Genomic DNA, 19,716 nt, shown 5'->3' on the forward strand with positions numbered 1-19,716 from the left:
TATTTAAGGAAGACTAGCTTTGTCCATGTCCCTGCCCATAGCTTTCCTTGTGGACACATTTCTTCTTGGAACTCACGTTCTTTCTTCATACAAAACTCCCTTGGGGTTCTGAGGAGATGCTGCAGGGGAACAAAGTTAGAAGACATGGAATAACTCACCATGTTTAACCACAGACTTTCGTCTAAAAACTTGCCTGCTGGAAATGCACATTGGTTCCAATAACAAGAAGCTTGTGGCCAGTGACCTAATTCCATTCCTAGGAGTCAGCCTGTAACCGGATCTACTCGTACCTATTTCCTTCTGCATTTGGGGGAGATATTAAACACCCAAGAGATGGAAGGGCTCGTACCTTTTGGCCTTGAGGCCTGGTTTGGTCAAATCTGGGATTCTAATTAAATAATCATTGCACTAACACTTTCTTAGGAAAGTAAAATTACCCAAATAGAATAGATTGCCTTCATCACAGTGAAAGCAGAAGGGGATGCTTGGAGGTGTGAGTGGAATGGCCCATCCTTTCTTATGCCTTTCAGAGATGCAAATGAGGAGGGATAGGATTCGGATCCTATGGGTTCAGATGCTGGTCTGTATCCAGAAAGGGGCTGAGCCTGGTGAGGAGGTGGGGAGGGCTCCTGCTCTGCCTGAGGTGGGAAGGAATGGTTTCATTTCCTCCTCACCGAAGGAACCCAAGAGAGGAGACAATGAAGCCAGTATTCCATGGGTACCGGGAGGGAAAAGGAAGAAAAAGAAAAACAGAAAAGTGCTATCTGATATGGTTTCACTGTGTCCCCACCCAAATCTCATCTTGAATTGTAGCTCCCATAATTCCCACGTGTTGTGGAGGGACCGGTGGGAGGTAACTGAATCATGGGGGTAATTTCCCCGGTACTGTTCTTGTGGTATTGAATAAGTCTCACCAGATCTGATGGTTTTACAAGGGGAAACCCCTTTCGCTTGGCTCTTGTTCTCTCTTATCTGCTGCCATATAAGACACACCTTTTGCTTTCCACCATGACTGTGAGGCCTCCCTGGAGGAACTGTGGAACTGTGAGTCCATTAAACCTCTTTTTCTTTAAAATTACCCAGTTTCAGGTATCTCTTTATCAGCAGGGTGAAAACAGACTAATACACTATCCTTAAATAAAGTAGAATTCAGAAAAACATCTATCCATGAGAGTCATTTAACAGAAGCTGTCCACTATGGCCTGCAACCCCAACAATCTTTAGTAGAAACCACACATTTCAAGAACTGCTTGGTGTGATTGGGTTTCTTACAGAAACTGGTGAGGGGGTCAAGTTCTGTATATCAGTGGCAATGGGATCAAAACCTTCAGCCCAGCTGATGAAAGCGGGGACAGGGACCATCCAGGTACAGGCATCTTGAGCTCAGCAGAACTCTGATCCCCCAGGGGCTGGAGCCGGCTTGTACTAGTCCATGAGAGAGGATTGTCACATCTTCAGGAGTATTGCAAGTGGATTGTTAAACACAGCCCTTATTAAAAATTATGAGGCGGAGGTTGCAGTGAGCTGAGATTGCGACATTGCACTCCAGCCTGGGCGACAGAGTGAGACTCTGTCTCAAAAAAATTTTTTAAATAAAAATTACAGTATATACACTTACAAGTTAATAAAGTTTGTAGGGAGTCTCTGAACCTACCCTGGCTCAGGAGGCTGCCCCATTCACAAATCATTTTTTACTTAGTGAAACTAAACAAACAAACAAGTAAATAAAAAGTTTATTAAAAACAAAAGTAATAAATACTGACAACTCATCACTTTGTAATTTTACGACAGCATCTGTATTTCCAAGGGTTTGCTGCTGTACATCTTTTCCCAAATTCATATTCAGGGACATCACATTGGTGGCTTAATATTGGCCATGAAGGGAATATTTACACCTTAGAATCTGGGAAATGCTGTGAATTAGAGGTGGGCTTATTATTGTGTTGATTTATAGACTTTAAAAAATGATGGAAAAAATACTAAAAATGCAGGTTAAACTTAAAAGCATGTCATGTCTATAGCTGTTACAATGTGAATAGCACAAAAAACTTAAATTCTTTTTTGTCTTCAAAAACTATTATCCAATCCAGGCATGGTGGCACATGCCTGTAGTCCCAGCTGCTTGGGAGGCTGAGGCAGAAGGGCTGCTTGAGGCCAAGAGGTCAAGGTTGGCTGGGTGCAGTCCTCACACCTGTAATCCTAGCACTTTGGGAGACCCAGGTGGGTGGATCACCTGAGGTCAGGAGTTCAAGACCAGGCTGGCCAACATGGTGAAATCCCGTCTCTACTAAAAATACAAAAATTAGCCAGGCATGGTGGTGCACGCCTGTAATCCCAGCTACTCAGGAGGCTGAGGCAGGAGAATTGCTTGAACCTGGGAGGCGGAGGTTGCAGTGAGCGGAAATTGTGCCACTGCATTCCAGCCTGGGTGATAATGTGAGATTCTGTCTCAAAAAAAAAAAAAAAAAAAAGAGTTCAAGGCTGCAGTGAGCTATGATCTCGCTCCTGAATAACCACTGCACTCCAGCCTGGGCAACATAGTATTATAAAACCCTGTCCAAATAAAAAACAAAACTATTATCTAATTTAGCAAGGAAGTCATTCTCAATCTTGACAAACAAAGAAAGCTCTGACATACGACCTCATTGTTTACGCTCATTTTACTCTTTAACATGAGTGAAAATAACAACTAACAATCATGTCAGAGCTACACTCAGAGTGCCAGCTGTAAAACATTTACCAGCCTACCACTGCCTCAGATCCACCGCTGAGCCTCACCCCGACCGCTGTTCCAGCCCTGGGTGCATGGGCATTGCGGGGTAGGCAACAGAAGACACAGGGGAGACAGTCCCTACCCTAGGTGCTGCGCAATGTTCAACCAGAGGAAATGGCCCCTGCCTTGTGACTGTGTCATAATTTCCCCCACAGACCAAAGGCGGCAATCCATACCTACCATCAGCAAGAGAGGGACCCTGGAAAGAGGCACAGGAAGGGTATCAGGTAGCCACTCTTCCCATCTGTACTATTAAGCTATTTTTTTTTTTTTGAGACAGAATCTCACCCTGTCTCTAGGCTGGAGCGCAGTGGCATGATCTTGGCTCACTGCAACCTCCAACTCCCTGGTTCAAGCAATTCGCCTGCCTCAGCCTCTCCTGACATGAATAGCTGGGATTACTGACACGCACCACCATGCCCAGCTAGTTTTTGTATTTTTAGTATAGACGGGGTTTCACCATGTTGTCCAGGATGGTCTCGATCTCCTGACCTCGTGATCCACCTGCCTCGGCTTCCCAAAGCAGCAGGCTCACGTCTGCTGGGATTACAGACGTGAGCCACCACCCCCGGCCTATTAAGCTATCTTTAATGTCTGTAATACAATTCCAAGCAATACAACATCTGGACTGCCACAGAACCAGTGACGCCAATTCAACAGTTCTAATGAAAACACGTTTAGAAAGAGGCTTTAAACAAATGTTGAGACAAACAAACGAAAACTCTTTCTACTTAAGTTTGAATACTCAAGTTTCTACTTAAGTTCTCTTACTTGAGATTTTTGTGAACTTGACTCTCTTGTTACACAGGGCAAAGAACACCTATTTTTTTCAGAAAAAAAAATAAGGAAGAGAAAACAAAACAATCCAAAGTACTGAAGGATTACAAAACATTGCATTTACCCATATTAATTAGAAAATTAGCAAGTGAATTTTCCAGTTAACAGAAGCCTGTCCTTTAGGTACTCAACAGAAGCTGTTAGCTGTTCCCAAATATCCATTCTCCTTTCTTCCTTTAACAATGGACTTCCTGAATTTTAGCTGATCACTCAGTAACCAGCACTGCATTTTCTAGCTTCCCTTGTAGCTACAGGTGGCTAAGTGACTAACTGCTGGCCTGGGGAATGCAAATTGTAATGGATGTGCGACTTCGAGAATTGAGCCCTTCAAGGAGACAGCCACGCCCTCTGCTAGCTCTGTGTTCCCATTCTGTTGTCTAAAACAGTGGGACAGTGGGACCTGGAGCAGGCATGTTAGACCAGGAGGTAGAAACTGTGTTAACAATGGCAGAGCTGGCTGGGCCCGGTGGCTCACGCCTGTAACCCCAGCACTTTGGGAGGCTGAGGCGAGAGGATCTCTTGAGCCCAGGCATTCAAGACCAGCCTTGGGAACTCGGTGAGACTTCATCTGTACAAAGAAAAAAAAAAAAGTAAAAAATTAGCCAGGCATGGTGGCGTGCATCTGTATTCCCCACAACTCAATTGCTTGACCTGGGAAGTCGAGGCTACAGTGAGCTGTGAGGGTGCCACTGCACTCCAGCCTAGGTGACAAGCAACAATACAGGAACAGCCCGGGTCCCCACCCCATGGAGCCATCATACCAGCCTTCCCACACTTTAACATGAGGGAGAAATTAGCTTCTTTCTTCTTTAAAGCCACTGTTATTTAGCCCTTGTTACAGCAGCTGAATTTGTATCCCGAATGACACAATTACCAACATTTTGAGTCATTTTAACTATTTTGTTTCTAACATTTCAAGGATGATATCCTTTCTAGAACATGCCACACTTTTCTTAACTCATTAAACAAAGCAGACAGAACATCATTTCCTCTTTTTTGACTTGAGAAGCATAATTGCTATTCTGAACAATAATACAAGGCGATGGCTGAGGAGCGGAGGGCTGCTGCCTCCTGTGGGCTTGGTTCATTCATGCCTAAGGCCTGCAGTTTTTCTGCAGCTCTTTCCTCTCACTCTCAAACTATCAAGGATCAAATAAGAAATACACATAAAATGCTTCCACCCGGAGCCTCAAACGTAAAAGTATTCAATAAATATTTTGTATGATTATGATTGCTATTAGTATTCTTATTACCTTGTATTGGGGACAAACAGCTATTTTTCAAAACCCAGAACTTGTTTCTTCTGCTTAAATAAAAATCTCAACCAGGAAGACACAGAAGATCGAAATCCACTATTAGAGGCATTATAACCAGCTGCCTCAACAGAATGGAAACTAGGATTTGTTCTTAGTGCAGCTCCTCTCTGTTTCTTTAAAAATATCTTGGTGGTCTTTTTGGTCATGAAATGTAAGGAAAATCCACCTATTGATCTTGGGGAGTCTCTGAACTAAGGACCTCAACCAATAGCAGATGTTTCAAATGGAGAGGTAAATGCTCTGTTTGATCATGAACAAGGCTATTTTCGTGGTAGTCAGAGTATGGTTCTTCATAGAACATATGACGTTCAGAGGTTTTGCTTTCTTTGACCAGGGCAAGAAGAGGGCAGTAGCGCCTTAAAATGTTTAATACTCTTCCAGCTGTGAGCCTGCCCCAGTCATGTGGCTGCAAGCCTGGGGCCAAGAGGGAGATGGCCAGATGGGCCCTGGGAGGGGGCCTGACCTATGAAACTCTAGAGCATTGATACCTGACTGCCAGTGTAACCCTCCCTTATCTGCCTGCAATTCACTCATGTTATCTTCAGGAAGCAGTTAAGTGTCACAGCCTGTGTTACATGTTCTTGGGTCTTGAATGGAGGTCTTGGACCAGAGAGAGTTCCCACATGTGCACAGAGGTGATTGACAGAGCAGCTGGGGCAACACCAGGCAAGAAGTGACAAATGTCAACCAGCATAGACTTGTTATACAGTCAATACAATGAGGTGTCCTCAGAATCTCCTGGAGAAGAGCCTGCCAAAGGCTGAGAAACATATTATCTTATTATGATGCTATTATTAACATCAATATATCATTGTAATAATGTTATTGATATAATAAAATTATGTTATATCTTATTTTATAAGATTGACATTATTGTATTATTTATCTCTTGTTAGTATATTATCATCTCACTACAAAAGTAATTATTATTCTTCAGTGTCCAGCTGTGTATGGAGTATTCTCACCCAAAATACCTTCCCCTTCAAATCTAAGGCTACTAACCAGCTGTAACTGAGCTTTCAAGAAACATGTTAACAAAAAATGTAAATAAATTCTGATGGAAGGCCTGGAAGTGTTTTCTTAGCAATGAAATAGAGTATCTTTAAAAGTTAGACCAAGTAATATCTTACTTTGCTTGGTCAGAATTTTTTTTAACAACTTCTGGCTCCCCAACTGTGTCCCAGATAGTTAAAAGCGTCAAAGTGGTGGACATTTGGCAAATTGAGTGAAACTGTACAATTTCTGAGTTGGCTTCTTCACAATTAAAGTCCTGTCATTAATGGTAAAATGGGGTGTCCAGGTCTAGGAAATTGTCAAAATAAAACTGGGGAGATTAATAGGTTGCCAACTTTATTTTGCCAACTAAGAACATTTTTAAAAATTACTAAATCCTATTAACATACAACATTTAATAAAACAATACATTTTACCACCAAGATAGTAGGAAGCAGATATTTCAGAATAAAGGATCATCCTTTAAGAGGAATCATTTGAACTTCATGAAGACTTTCAAATGGCTCTTGTTTTTCTTATGTCACCACGGGTGGGTGGGAACTTCATGCAGAATGGCACCCGGTTTGGAACTATTATTCTAGAACATTAAGCCTATAGCTTGGGAAGCTGTCTGGGAGTTGTTGGCCTAAAATAATTTCCATACATTTTCCTAAATATATGGGAAGTGGATTCAAGGAAGAGCAGTGGCCTGCTTCCCATAAGAGAAACTCTATGAGGAAATGGGAAGAGACTGCCTGCTTTGGGCAGAGCTCTATATTATCAGCCAACCAACCCAAAGATTTCTTCCTGATCTGAGTTGTCTCTGAGTGTCATGAGTGCTGAAAACTACCCTTTTGAGGAGACAGGAAAATTGTGAAATCAGGTTCCTTTCATGGAATGAATTTTCCATTCTTCCTGGCCCCAGGAATGCTAAGTCTGTTGGTAATTTTCATTCTTGGGTCACAGCCTCCAGGAGAGTGGGAGAAAGGCCAAATAGGAGGGAGAAGTCTTCAGTATGTTTCTTCGGATCCTGGATTTGCTCCCTGGAGCTATAAACAGAAAGGCTGCCCTGCTCCAGCCCTCCAGATGCAATTCCCAGAAGCCAACAACTGCACAGGTAGTGAGTGGGTGAGACTGGCCCTATGCCAGCTTCAGAGACAGTTCTAAAGCTGGCATGCACATGAAAGAAAGGAGATTCATGTTGTTAGAAGAACAACCAGTGAGAGAAGACTTTACCTCATGAGATAGCTGAGTAAAAGCTTCTTTTACTAAAACCAATGACCCCACAATAACTTTGAGGAGCCTTCCTCCCACCTACTGATTTTATTTTCCAGCATGTGGAAGAACTATGGAGAAGCAAAGGGATAAAGATTGAACTCATTACCAACTCTTCCAGAAGCTCTTTCTACTGACCTGAAATAATTTCCATATATTTTCCTAAATATATGGGAGTTAATTGCCAATTTGCATTCCAGTTTCAGTATTCAGGTCTCAAGATGGAAACATAAGCCTTTATTTCACGAAAAATAGATGAAGGAAAACTTCTGAAGCTCATTTTCTAATGCCCGAAAGGTTTGTGAAGAACAAGCGTAACATTTTTTTCCTCTCTAGTAGCCTATTCAGAAACAACTAAGAGAAGCAGCCCTCCCTTGGGTTTGAGTTGGTTTATGATTGTGGTTACATCAGAGGATTTATTCGCCACCCCAGCCTCTCCAAATCACTGCTAATTCTTAAAAGGGTCACAGGAATGTAATTTTGCCTGATATGCCTCCTTGTAGCCAAACTCAATGTCAGCACCTTTTAGAAGTGGGAAACTAGGAATTAACATGCTGAATTTTCATTATGACTCTCTGTGTTGAGGTTCTGTTTGGGAAGACTTTCCCATGTCCTTTGACACTGGCCTGCTCGTGTTATTAATTTAAATGTCTCAGGAACATCATCTGCTCCTGCTAAAATAAATGACAAATGAGTTCTGGAAAGTGGCTTCGAGATTTACCCTGGTAGGAACAGTCAGGGGAAAGCTCAGTGTCTGAAACACTAATTTAGATGCAAGGTTTAATAATGTGTGTTTAGCGATGACCCTAAAATCTGCTTGCTCACAACTTTCCCCATCTGGTGTAATTTGCTTTCTCCACTTGGAAAAATGCACACGACAGCAGGCATTATGTGCCATGTTGTAACAGTGAGACCTCATCCGTCACATACTTCACCGAGGGAGGCTTATTTCTCATCCTGTCTCTACCAAGCTCCCAATCTCTAGTGGCATTTTGCAGTGCAGGTCTGACCAAGTACCCATGCCCCAGCCCAATACCACTTTGGAGAAGGAGATGATGGAGCCGTACCTTGTACCCGGGTTTCCGCCCTCTTTTCTTTGGGATCTTCACTGCTGGTAAAGAGCCAGCTGAAGCAGAATAAAGGTTATGAACTGCCATCTTCATAGGTGTGGAGTGAAGTGAGGGTCGGCCTCGCTTTCTCCCTGGGATCCTTTGAGACTGCATTTCTGCTGGTGCCAGTCTTACAGAATGAGGTGACAAACCGCTCACAGGCAGAAGAGGTGCTAAGAATTAGTCCAGACACAAAGCAAAACAAAAACAGAAGCGTTTGTTTGGTTTGCAAGGCAAACATGATCCTGTCTGGTGATTTTGGCGATACTTACCACTTATTGGAGGGGAAGACCAAATATGAAGGAGCTAGGTACCACTAGATGCATTTACGATGCTGTTGGGCCTCTGGGGGAGTTGATTGTTGTAATTTCAAGGATGTTGAATTTCCATGGGGCAAGTGAAGTAGGGAAGATACTGGCTAGGCAAAGAAAACAATAGTTTCCCAGCTCCAAACACAGCTGATAATGTCACCAGCAACAAAATGACTTTGTCTGTGTCTCAGTTTCCTCAGTTAGTTCAACTTTGAACTGTTGTAACAATAATATTAAATAAACAAAGCCACTCTCTCATGTTCACTCCTATCTCTTTGGTTGAGTTATAAATTGTCATGATCTCTTTTTCTCTTGAAAGAAATTTAAAAGAAATTTAAATTTATCAAATCAATTGTATGAAAGTTGATGAGGTCCTTCTATCAAAATGTGGACAGAGGTTTACATACAGATATGTTCATTTTAACATGATTTGTTCATTTTAACATGATTTAGAATTGCAAAATTAAAATGGATGCAACCCAAATAATAAGCAATAGGAGAATATTTAATATATCTGCAGAATAAAACAATCAACTAGTTAAAAGCCTTTAATGACACTTTTTGAACAACATGATGTTGAATAAAAAAAGCATCACACATTAAAATGACCTCAACTATGCAAAAAATGTGTATGGTAAAAAAGTGGAAGGAGACATACTAAAATGCCACCAAGGCAAAGATGGCAGGACTGTGGGTAATTGTTCAGCATGTACAGATACCTTTGCACAGATACCCCACATACTACAATAATCTTAGTATGGCACTAAAAATATGAATAATAAGGCCGGGTACGCCAGGCACACTGGCTTATGCTTGTAATCCCAGTACTTTGGGAAGCTGAGACTGGTGGATCACTTGAGCCTAGGAGTTCAAGACTAGCCTGGACAACATAGAGAAACCCCATCTCTACCGAGAATACAAAAATTAGCCGGGCTTGATTGCCCACGCCTGTAATCCCAGCTACTCGGGAGGCTGAGGCAGGAGAATTGCTTGAACCAGGGAGGCAGAGGTTGCAGTGAACTGAGATCGCACCGCTACACACCAGCCTGGGTGACAGAGCAAGATTGTCTCAGAAAAAAAAAAAAGAATAAGCTTCTCAGGTAGAATTGCCTAAACCTTGAAGCAAGAGGTAGTTGATCAAACTTGACTCAAAGAACATAGTGGTATCATGAGCTCAGGGGTCAGACTTCCTGGAATGTTCAGGAATGTGATGAGTGAGGCAGAACTTTAGACTTTGATTCAGGGGTGATAAAATTCATTTTTAAGGATTAGTGGTACCTTACAGTGGAAATGAGAGGCTTTTGCCCAAAAGCCTGTAGAAGTTGGGGAAGATGATGGGCACAGTCCCTACACCCTGGCCTGGGCCTTGTCTACAAGGACAAGATTGCTCTGCTCAGGACAGAAAACATAAAATAGTGGAAGTTCTTGAAAACATGATAGGAAATATTGGGTATCCTTTATAGATTTAAGGTCACTTTGTTAATTTTCTGAATATGAACAGTATTCTATCAATAATCTTGATTGTTCTTGGAAATACCATATGTAGTAAATAGAATTTTAAAGTATAAATTATTTTTTTGAATGCACTGTCAAATAGAAAACAATGCACTGTTAGACAGATAGACAAGGTGTTTTGGATATGAATTTTTTTTCTGTTCTTGTGAGTTTAAGAAAAATACTCGGTCTCACTGATTCTAAGAAGCATATTTTTCATGTATTAACATCTCTGAAATCAGGGTACACCCTACAGTGTGTCAGAATTCCATAGGGAGCATTTTTTTTCTATCTTAGTAGTACATAAAATAGTGACAGGTGATATAACTAAAGGTATCTTGGAGTCAATCAGTTAGGATGAGGGACTATAAGCTCATTAACATGTAAACAAAAAAAATCATCCTACTTCTAGACTTAGTGCCAATAAATATACCCACAGTGCCAATAAATATCCAAAATATTTGTTTTCCAAAAAGAGGCTACTAAAAACATTGAAGAACCACCAAATTTATTTAATAAGATTTTTGCTATATGAAAGTTGGTCCGAGTCTAATTTTGAACTATTCTCATCAAGTTTCTGCTTCTTCGTTATTATTTCTATAGACTTTAAACTCAGGAATTATTTTTTTCCTAGTTTAGGACATGCTTCTCTACTTTACTACTTTGTCTTTACTGAGGAGTAAAGACAACCTATCCACTAACATCAAGATCCGAACTCAACAAGAGAAAACCCATGATCAGGCTGGGTGTGGTGGCTCACACCTGTAATCCCAGCACACTGGGAGGCCAAGGCGGGCAGATCACCTGAGGTCAGGAGTTCCAGACTAGCCTGGCCAACATGGGGAAACCCCGTCTCTACTAAAAATACAAAAAATTAGCTGGGCATGGTGGCAGGCGCCTGTAATTCCAACTACTAGGGAGGCTGAGGCAGGTCGCAATGAGCTAAGATCGCGCCACTGCACTCCAGCCTGGGTGTGACAGAGTGAGACCCCATCTCAGAAAAAAAAAAGAAAGAAAGAAAGAAAAGAACAAGAAATCAACACTCACATGAAAACATCTATAAGCATTTAGGCAAGATAAACAGGTCATTTACAGTGGAAAGAATAAACAGGCCAGTTCACTTCAGCACCATCAGCCAGAAGATAATGGAGTCACCATAGTGGCATTTTTTTCCTGTTATTTATAGTTGTTGACACACTTGCACCCACCACAGGGCCTTGGCATTTGCAGTTCCCTTTGCCTGGAATGCTCTTTCTTCCCCCTCTAGTCCATGCCTCTCCTTCCTCAGTTAACTCAAGGAAGCCTTCTCTGACCCCACTAGGGTTTCCTGAGCTTAGAGTTCCTCAATTGAGACACAAACTCACTGCATGTGCAGTATCCACCATGGAGCTTGGACAAGGGAAGCCCATGGGAACATGAAGTTCTGTGACGTACTGTGCCTCTGACCTAGGAGCTATCTGTCTTCCGCCAGCATCTGTGACACCAGGGCCGTCTAATTTGTTTGCTATCAGAGAGGGTAAAATCTCAGACCCTTCACAGTTCTTCATATAGATTTCATAAGAAGTAGAAAGATTCCAATGAAGGAAATAATATTTCTTAAAATTTTGCTAATGTCCTTAAATTTTAAGATTTGAATAAATAAGATTATTTTATTTTGGGACAGATGGGTATTTTTAAAATATAATTTTAATTAAATGCAATCACATTAAAAATCCAAACTGACTTTAGAAAAAGAAGGGCAAAACAAAGTCTAGTGAGGAAGATTTGCCCTCCTAGTTATTAAAATGTGCTATAAATCTCCAATCATGGCAGCAGTATGGTATAGGAGTAGCAACTGGGTCAATGGAAGAGTTAGTCCAGAAATTAAATGTATATTAAATTTCCATTCAAAAAATTTAGGAACATTTCACATCAAGACAGGAAAGCGCAATAAATGATTTATGGACAACTGCCATTTAGAAATAAATAAAATTTTACCTATATTTTAACAAAATATTTTTAGAAATTTCCAACACTTAAATGTACATTAAAAAAGAAACATTAAAAAGTTCTAAAGATAATGTACGTCAGCATTTGTATGTTCTCGGAATGGGGATGAGCTTTCTAAGTACTGGATATTAGCAAACTTGGGAAGCAGAACTAGAAAGATTGATAGACACGACCACGTAAAACTCAAACACTTTCATAAAGCAAATGTAAAATCATAAAAAAGATTGAAAATAAAGCTAAGGAAACTATTTGCTACATATGGGAACAACAAAAGGTTAATACTGTAAATTATAAAAATTATAAAAATACTAGGTTGGTGCAGAAGTAGTCACGGTTTTTACCATTGAAACTAATGGCAAAAACCGCAATTACTTTTGCACCAACTCAATAAAAGTGAAACTCACTCCCCCAATACACACAATAGAAAATGAGCAAAGGATACAAAAAGACAAGCAGGAAAGAAGGAAGGAAGGAAAGAGGTGAATTATTACAAGAAAAGATTGTGCACTTTATTGCCAACTCTCCCAAAAAGTAAATTAAGGTATCACTTGTCGATTGCCAGACTGACGAATATGAAAAACCCTGACAATACTCATGTTGGTGAGGGGCTAATGCAATGGGCGCTCTCACTGATTGTTGGCAAGGGTACAAATTGGCTAGCCTTTCTGGAGGACAATTTGAAAACCACGTAAAAATTTACACAGTCACACCTCCTAATCCAACTGTATCACTCCTGAGGATTTATCCTAAAAAAAGAATCTGACAAGAGCACAAAGATAAATGGCAAAGGATATTCTTTGCAGCATTCTTTATAATAGTGAAATACTAAGAGCAATCAAAATGTCCCTCAAAACAACCGTGGTTTAGCATATTATTTCACATTTATAAAATGAAATATTTGTGTATATATATATACATATACATGCATATATGAAGATTGCAAAATAGCATATATACTTTGATTCTCTACATATATTTTATGTATATAGATAAAGATAAATCTGCACATGTTTAAGCATAAAAAGATCTGGGAAAAGTAATCATCAAAAGGCTGATGACAATTGTGTCTGGGCAGGAAAATACTAAAAGATGCTCTTTCTTTCCTCTTTGTACACTTTTGCATTGTCTGAATTTTTTTTTTTTTTTTTTTTGAGATGGAGTCTCGCTGTGTTGCCAGGCTGGAGTGCAGTGGCACAATCTTGACTCGCTGCAACCTCCACCTCCCGGGTTCAAGCAATTCTCCTGCCTCAGCCTCCCAAGTAGCTGGGATTACAGGCGCCGGCCATCACGCCCAGCTAATTTTTGTATTTTTAGTAGAGACGGGGTTTCACAATGTTTGCATGATTGGTCTTCAACTCCTGACCTCGTGATCTGCCCACCTGGGCCTCCCAAAGTGCTGGGATTACAGGCGTGAGCCGCCACACCCAGTCACATTGTCTGAATTTTTAAAATCAGAATTAGAAAAATAGGATAAAGAGAAAAATAAGCAATGAATGGATGATTCTTATTTTCTGAAAGTTTCTACTGAAAATTTTTGCTTCCTGGAATGGCCTTTTGTTTTCTTGTTTTCTAACAGTTTTTGTTCTTGAGCCACAGAACTTCAGTGGCTACTATGTTAACGTTGCAAACAAAAGTAACAAAAAGGCAAAAAGGTCTTTATCAATCAGCAAAAATATCAGAAAAAGTTGTTCCAGAGCTAAGAAGCGCTTCCACAAACAGATGATGGACAGGAATGTTTCACCGGACCCCAGAAAGAAGCAGCTTGCCACCATCACCCTCCTTGACACCATCTCCCACTCCTTGACACCACCTCCCCACAGGTGGCAGCTGGGCCACTGCCCTTTTCCCAGATTCCCCCATCTCCAAAGACTTTCAAAGACCTCAAATGCTGTCCAAAGATATTATATCCATAGATACATAATTTAACACATCCAAATATATAAATCAGGCCGGGTACGGTGGCTCACACCTGTCATCCCAGCACTTTCGGAGGCTGAGGCAGGTGGATCACTTGAGGTCAGGAGTTCGAGACCAGCCTGGCCAACATGGTGAAACTCCCATCTCTAATAAAAATACAAAAATTAGCCAGGCATGATAGCATATGCCTGTAGTCCCAGCTATTCGGGAGGTTGAAGCACAAGAATCACTTGAATCCGGGAGATCACGCCACTGCACTTCAGCCTGGACAACAGAGTGAGCAAGACTCTATCTCAAAAAAAAAAAAAAAATGTATATATATATATATATAACTTGAGAATGCCCAGGATCCTGGAGGGATATATGAAACCTCTGAATTTTTCTGCTTTCAACTGTGGACTTCAGTGCAGTGAATACTACCTCAGTTCAGGTCAGATTTGAAAGCCATCTTGAAGCACAGTGCTTTAGTAGTCATTAAAAGAGTCTGTCCCTAAAACAGCCTAGTCATCAAGTCTCTAAGTCTCCAAGTTATAACCTTTAAACAGTTGTCAAATCCTGGCCTGGAATATTAAATCAAGTGATTTTCTGCTGGCTTCCTAAGTCTCCCTCTTCTTATCAAGCCAAGACTTGGCTAGAAATACTACAACAGAAAGCAAGAGTAACTAAGATCTGTTCTATTAATTTGGAATGACATTTTACATGTTAGCTTTGCAAATCTAATACATATCAACCAAGGTCCTGGCGAATCATGCTTCATCAAGATAAAGATCAAGAAATGACCAAATCCAAAGCATACTCCAATCCCATGGAGCCACTGAGTCGTCCAAGAGTTAGTCTGAGACATGTATTCATGTATTTACTCATTCATTTACTAATTTGTCCAACAGATTTCTGTTGAATAGACAGTGAGGCTCAAACACTATGCTTAGGTACTCTGATGCCAAATAAAAATAAGACACATCCCGGCCAGGCGCGGTGGCTCACGCCTGTAATCCCAACACTTTGGGAGGCTGAGATGGGTGGATCATGAGGTCAGGAGATCGAGACCATCCTGGCTAACACGGTGAAACCCTGTCTCTACCAAAAATACAAAAAGTTAGCCGGGCATGGTGGCAGGTGCCTGTAGTCCCAGCTACTCGGGAGGCTGAGGCAGGAGAATGGTGGGAACCCGGGAGGCGGAGCTTGCAGTGAGCCGAGATCGCGCCACTGCACTCCAGCCCGGGTGACAGAGGGAGACTCCATCTCTAAATAAATAAATAAGAAAGACACATCCCCTCAGATAGTCACTGCCTACAGAGAAGCAAACAAGCAAAGAGGCAATAATAACATGCAAGACAGGTGGTCTAACTGGTTTTGTATGAAATGCTATGAGTACAAGAAGGAGGAGGGAGATTAATTCTTTTAGTAAGATTGGGAAGGGTAGGAGCAGGTGATATCAGAGCTAGGATTTTCCCGGGCAGAGCAGAGCAAGATAGAGGCACAGGGCTGGTGATGATGCAGAGATGTTTGGTGGTGCATGGAGAAGGGGTAAGCCAGCCCAACTGGAAGCAGGATCAATGGCTTCTGTTGTTTCTATGAGAAGTGAACGGAGGTAGCTTTAAGGATGCCTAGCCTCTGCTGGACTCTAAGTTGTTTCCTTCTATTAACTGAATGGAGTGCGTTCCTGACCTTGGGGTAATGTTCTTACTCACTGTCATTTCGAAAACACAACCCTATCTTCTCTTGTTCTGGGACGCCATGTTGCCCTCACTGTGAGCCAATGTCTCCAGTGTCATTCTTCTGCCAGCAGTTTCACCCTAATGCTCGTGTGTCTGCAGGCTGCTTAGGGCTGTCTGTGAGGTGGTTCCCAAGGATCAAAATGCACTTTGGCATCTGTCTAAAATTCCACCATTTCCAAGGTGGCTCAAACTCTCCTGCTTTGGAGGCCTTTCCTCATCCACACACTGGTCTCTCAACTCCTTTACCACACATTGCATGCACTTCCAGTTTCATCAAGCACTGATTACATGATAGCTTATACAGTTTTCCCTTTGTTTTGCACACGTAAGTGATATCTGTACATCCATGGAGGCCAGGGGCCATGTTTCACATGTCACTCTGCTCCTTACAGCCCCTGGTACAGTATTGCACCCACAGAGCACACCTGGCACTGGTGGCAACCTGTTCACCGTGGAGTCTAGCCATCCCACTGAGGCTGATGGCCCACAGCTGGAGTCAGAGGTGCCTTTGTATTTTAAATCTTTGGATAGAAATACATCAATATAATAGGATGTCTTTGATAGAACAAAACCTTCATACCATAAGAAGAATAGGGCCACCAATATAATAATCTGTTAAATTGAAAAAAATAAATTCCTTTACACACATTTTTCTCCAATTCTGATACTAAAATTTGACCAACAGAAGCTAAAGCCAAGACTCACGTGTACTCATTCTTAGCGTCAAATTTTCCCCATGGATACTATTCTCCACCGTAAATAAATCCAGGAGCCTGAGTGTGGTGACTCATGCCTGTATTCCCAGCAGTCTGGGAGGCCAAGGCAGGCGAATCACTTGAGCCCAGGAGTTTGAGACCAGCTGGGCAACGTGGTGAGACCCTGCCTCTACAAAAAATACAAAAATTAGCCGAGCATGGTGGCACACATCTGTGGTCCCAGAGACTTGGGAGGCTACGGTGGGAGGATTGCCTGAGCCCGGGAAGTTGAGGTTGCTGTGAGCCAAGATCTCGTCACTGCACTCCAGCCCAGGCAACAGAGTGAGGCCCAGTCTCCAATAATAATAATAATAATAATAAAACTTAAAAAAATAAAACCAGGACTCGTCAGAGATGACTGATTTCACATCTTGGGGATAGAGAAGAGTCAGCATTAGCTTGTAACATATTATTATTACCAGAAAAAAGATAATTTTGAGAATATCATCGGTGCTAAGAGGACAAAGAAGCAACTTGTAACAATTTATGAATCAATAATAATGATAACCATAGCAATGTAGTCAATTGACATAAATTGTTTGTGATAAACAATGGGTTTTTTTTTTAATATTCAAAAGACTTAGATAAGGCGCACCAGACTATGGTTGTACTTGTTTTAACACAAAAGAAGGGTGAATAGAATAAAAGTGATTTAGGTGATTTTAGTAAGTATAGGAGAGCTTATGTATAGGTATTTTGTTCTGTTGAGTACTGATATGCACAGTCTAAATAGAGAAAGTTAGAGTTTAAGGCCAGCTGGACAACATGGTGAGACCCTGTCTCTACAAAAAATACAAAAATTAGCAAGAAAAATTAGAAACAAACCCAGTTTCTGAATACAAAGAAACTGAAAGTAAACCAGCTTGTCCTGAAAAAAACAGGAATTGACCCAGGAACAAAAAGACCGGCTAGTTAATCTCAGTTGTCCCACATGATAAGCAGGCCAAAAGAGGTTCACCAAGCCGAGCGTAGTGGTTCACACCTGTAATCCCAGCACTTTGGGAGGCCGAGGCGGGTGGATTGCTTGAGCTCAGGAGTTCAAGACCAGCCTGAGCAATAGGGCATAACCCCATCTCTACCGAAAATACAAAAATTAGCCCAGTATGCTGGTGTGTGCCTGCACTCCCAGCTATTCAGGAGGCTGAAGTGGAAGGATTGCTGGAGCCTGGAAAGTTGACGCTGCCGTACTTGTGATTCTGCTGCTGCCGTAAGCCATTATTGTGCCACTGCACTCCAGCCTGGGCAACAGAGTAAGACCCTGTCTCAAAAAAAAAGAAAAAGAAAAAGAAAGAAAGGAAAAAAGAGGTTCAACAGAACGTTCAAGGGTGATAAATCCACCAAATATCTTTACAGGAGTTGCAAGGTGCGAACTTATTTCTTCAGCCTGTAGTAGATGAAGCTTCTAGATGTGTCTCGTAAGTATATGGAGACCAAGGCTCATGCACCTCCTTCTCCAGATGTAGAACTCTCAACTCTGTTGTTGGACGGGGGTACAAGGAGCTCCTCAGGTCCTTGTAATGGGCCCTCGGCTGTAAGGGAAGACTCTGAAAGCCTGTCAAATCCATTCCACCGTTGGCTAAACCTGTAAAAGCTATCACCATTCTCAAATGCTAGAACCTTCCCTGCCCCCAAGAGGGGTACAACAGCCAGGGTGACAGAAAGCCAAGATTCATATATTTAAGGACAAGGAGGAAAGATAAATGAAGTAAGAACAGAGAATATGCACAGTGAAGTGGGAAAAACACCCATTCCAGCCTGCAGGATTCAGAAATGCTTTAGAACATTTTAAAGCATGAGCAATAGGCATGCCACAGAGGTAGGAAAAGTTTTCCTGGCCTGGCTCAGCTGTACCCTAAATCTATGTATTCTCTGGGGCCCGCCAGTCTCCTCAGTTGGCACAGGAAGAGGAGGAAAGACTGCTTCTAACTCCAGTCCTGCCATCAGGCCTGCTTATTGGGGCTGCCCCTGAGAAGGTGACCTCAAGGGAGCATGAGAAGGGAGGGATCTGGTCCCGGGGGGCTGAGTGTGCCCCCTCCCTGTTTCAGATGTCCATCCCTTCTTTTTAAATCAAATCCCACATTAACAGGCCTTACCCAGCACTGTGGAGATTGCATGTGGGACCCTGGGCTGTTTCCCGCAGCTGCATTTCTTACTTTTCTGCTCTTCTCTGCACCAAAGCAGGTGTTATTCCCCTAGTTCCTGTGACTGTCAGCTGCTGGATAAGTTTGCCTGATGGGAGGTGCTGGTCTGAGTTTGCCTGATGGGAGGTGCTGGTCTGAGTTTGGAGGTGGAGGTTGGGATGGGTGAAGCCCATCTTTGGTGAAATCCCCATCTTTGCTTGGCTAGGTCCCTGCTAGAAACTGCTGCTCCTCTATGCCTCCAGCTCCCTCTAAACAGGCCCAGACGGTGCCAAGCTCTGCTGGGTGACCTGGTCTTCGTTTCTGTCCTGCCACCTCCTGCCCCCGCCCCTCAAGCTTAGGGGTGGTTGCAGCTGCAGGGACGGTGGCTGAGTGCCCAGTCTCTTGTTTTGGCTCATCATTGTGCGACCATTTCCTGCATTAAATACTCAATGCCTTAAATACTAAAGAGATTTCCTAGTTAGACCCCAACAGACAGACATGAAAAGGACAGCATCTGCCTGCCCTTGAGACAGGCCAGTTCGTGACCAGGCAGAATGGGAAAACTTGTAAGAAAGGGAATTTCCTATCTTTCCTCTTATTTTAAAGGATGGAGTCTGTCTCTCTGTGGCCACACTTGGAGATACACCTGCAGGCAAAACCCGTAAATCAAGAGAAGGGACCCAGAGGACAGGGAAGATGCAGTGTTCTCTGCCACTGATGTGGTCAGCAGAATCATGGATAAAAAAAATGAGAGAGAATGACCTTTAAGATAAATGTTGAAATTTACACAGTGGCATGTATAGCATGCTATCATACAGTGGGTAAAGAAGATGCACGTAAGCATTTCACATCTATACATGCATGTATGCTTATGGATGCATAAGATACCACTGGAAGCATTTTTACAACAGTAGCAATTGTCTCTTGCTGGGGTGGGGAGAGAAACTGGGGTTCTAAGGACTGGAGAGAGAGGAAGGACTTTTTTGTCTTTTTTACCTTTTGAATGTTGTATATTTTTTAAAAAATAAAAACAATCCAATAAAGTCAATCTAAATGAGTGAGTGGCTCTGATATCCTCAGCTTTTGATCAGCCAGGGCCAGCTGCCCTA

General features: G+C 42.1%; 1 protein-coding gene across 2 annotated transcripts in view; it reads right to left on the reverse strand.

Annotated features, from left to right (window-relative positions):
* Positions 1-19,716, reverse strand: part of SCML4 (Scm polycomb group protein like 4) — a 121,387-nt gene that overhangs the window by 61,542 nt on the left and 40,129 nt on the right. Inside the window, exon 2 of one of the 2 annotated variants that reach the window (XM_003278920.4) lies at positions 8,262-8,476. The exons of the other annotated variant lie outside the window; for it this stretch is intronic. Within the exon in view, the coding sequence (XP_003278968.1) occupies positions 8,262-8,417 (156 nt within the window). The 5' untranslated portion in view covers positions 8,418-8,476. The remainder of the gene's footprint in view (positions 1-8,261; positions 8,477-19,716) is intronic. 2 annotated transcript variants of the gene reach the window in all.

This window comes from Nomascus leucogenys, chromosome 3 (assembly GCF_006542625.1).
Source record: "Nomascus leucogenys isolate Asia chromosome 3, Asia_NLE_v1, whole genome shotgun sequence".
NCBI classification, from domain to species: Eukaryota; Metazoa; Chordata; class Mammalia; order Primates; family Hylobatidae; genus Nomascus; species Nomascus leucogenys.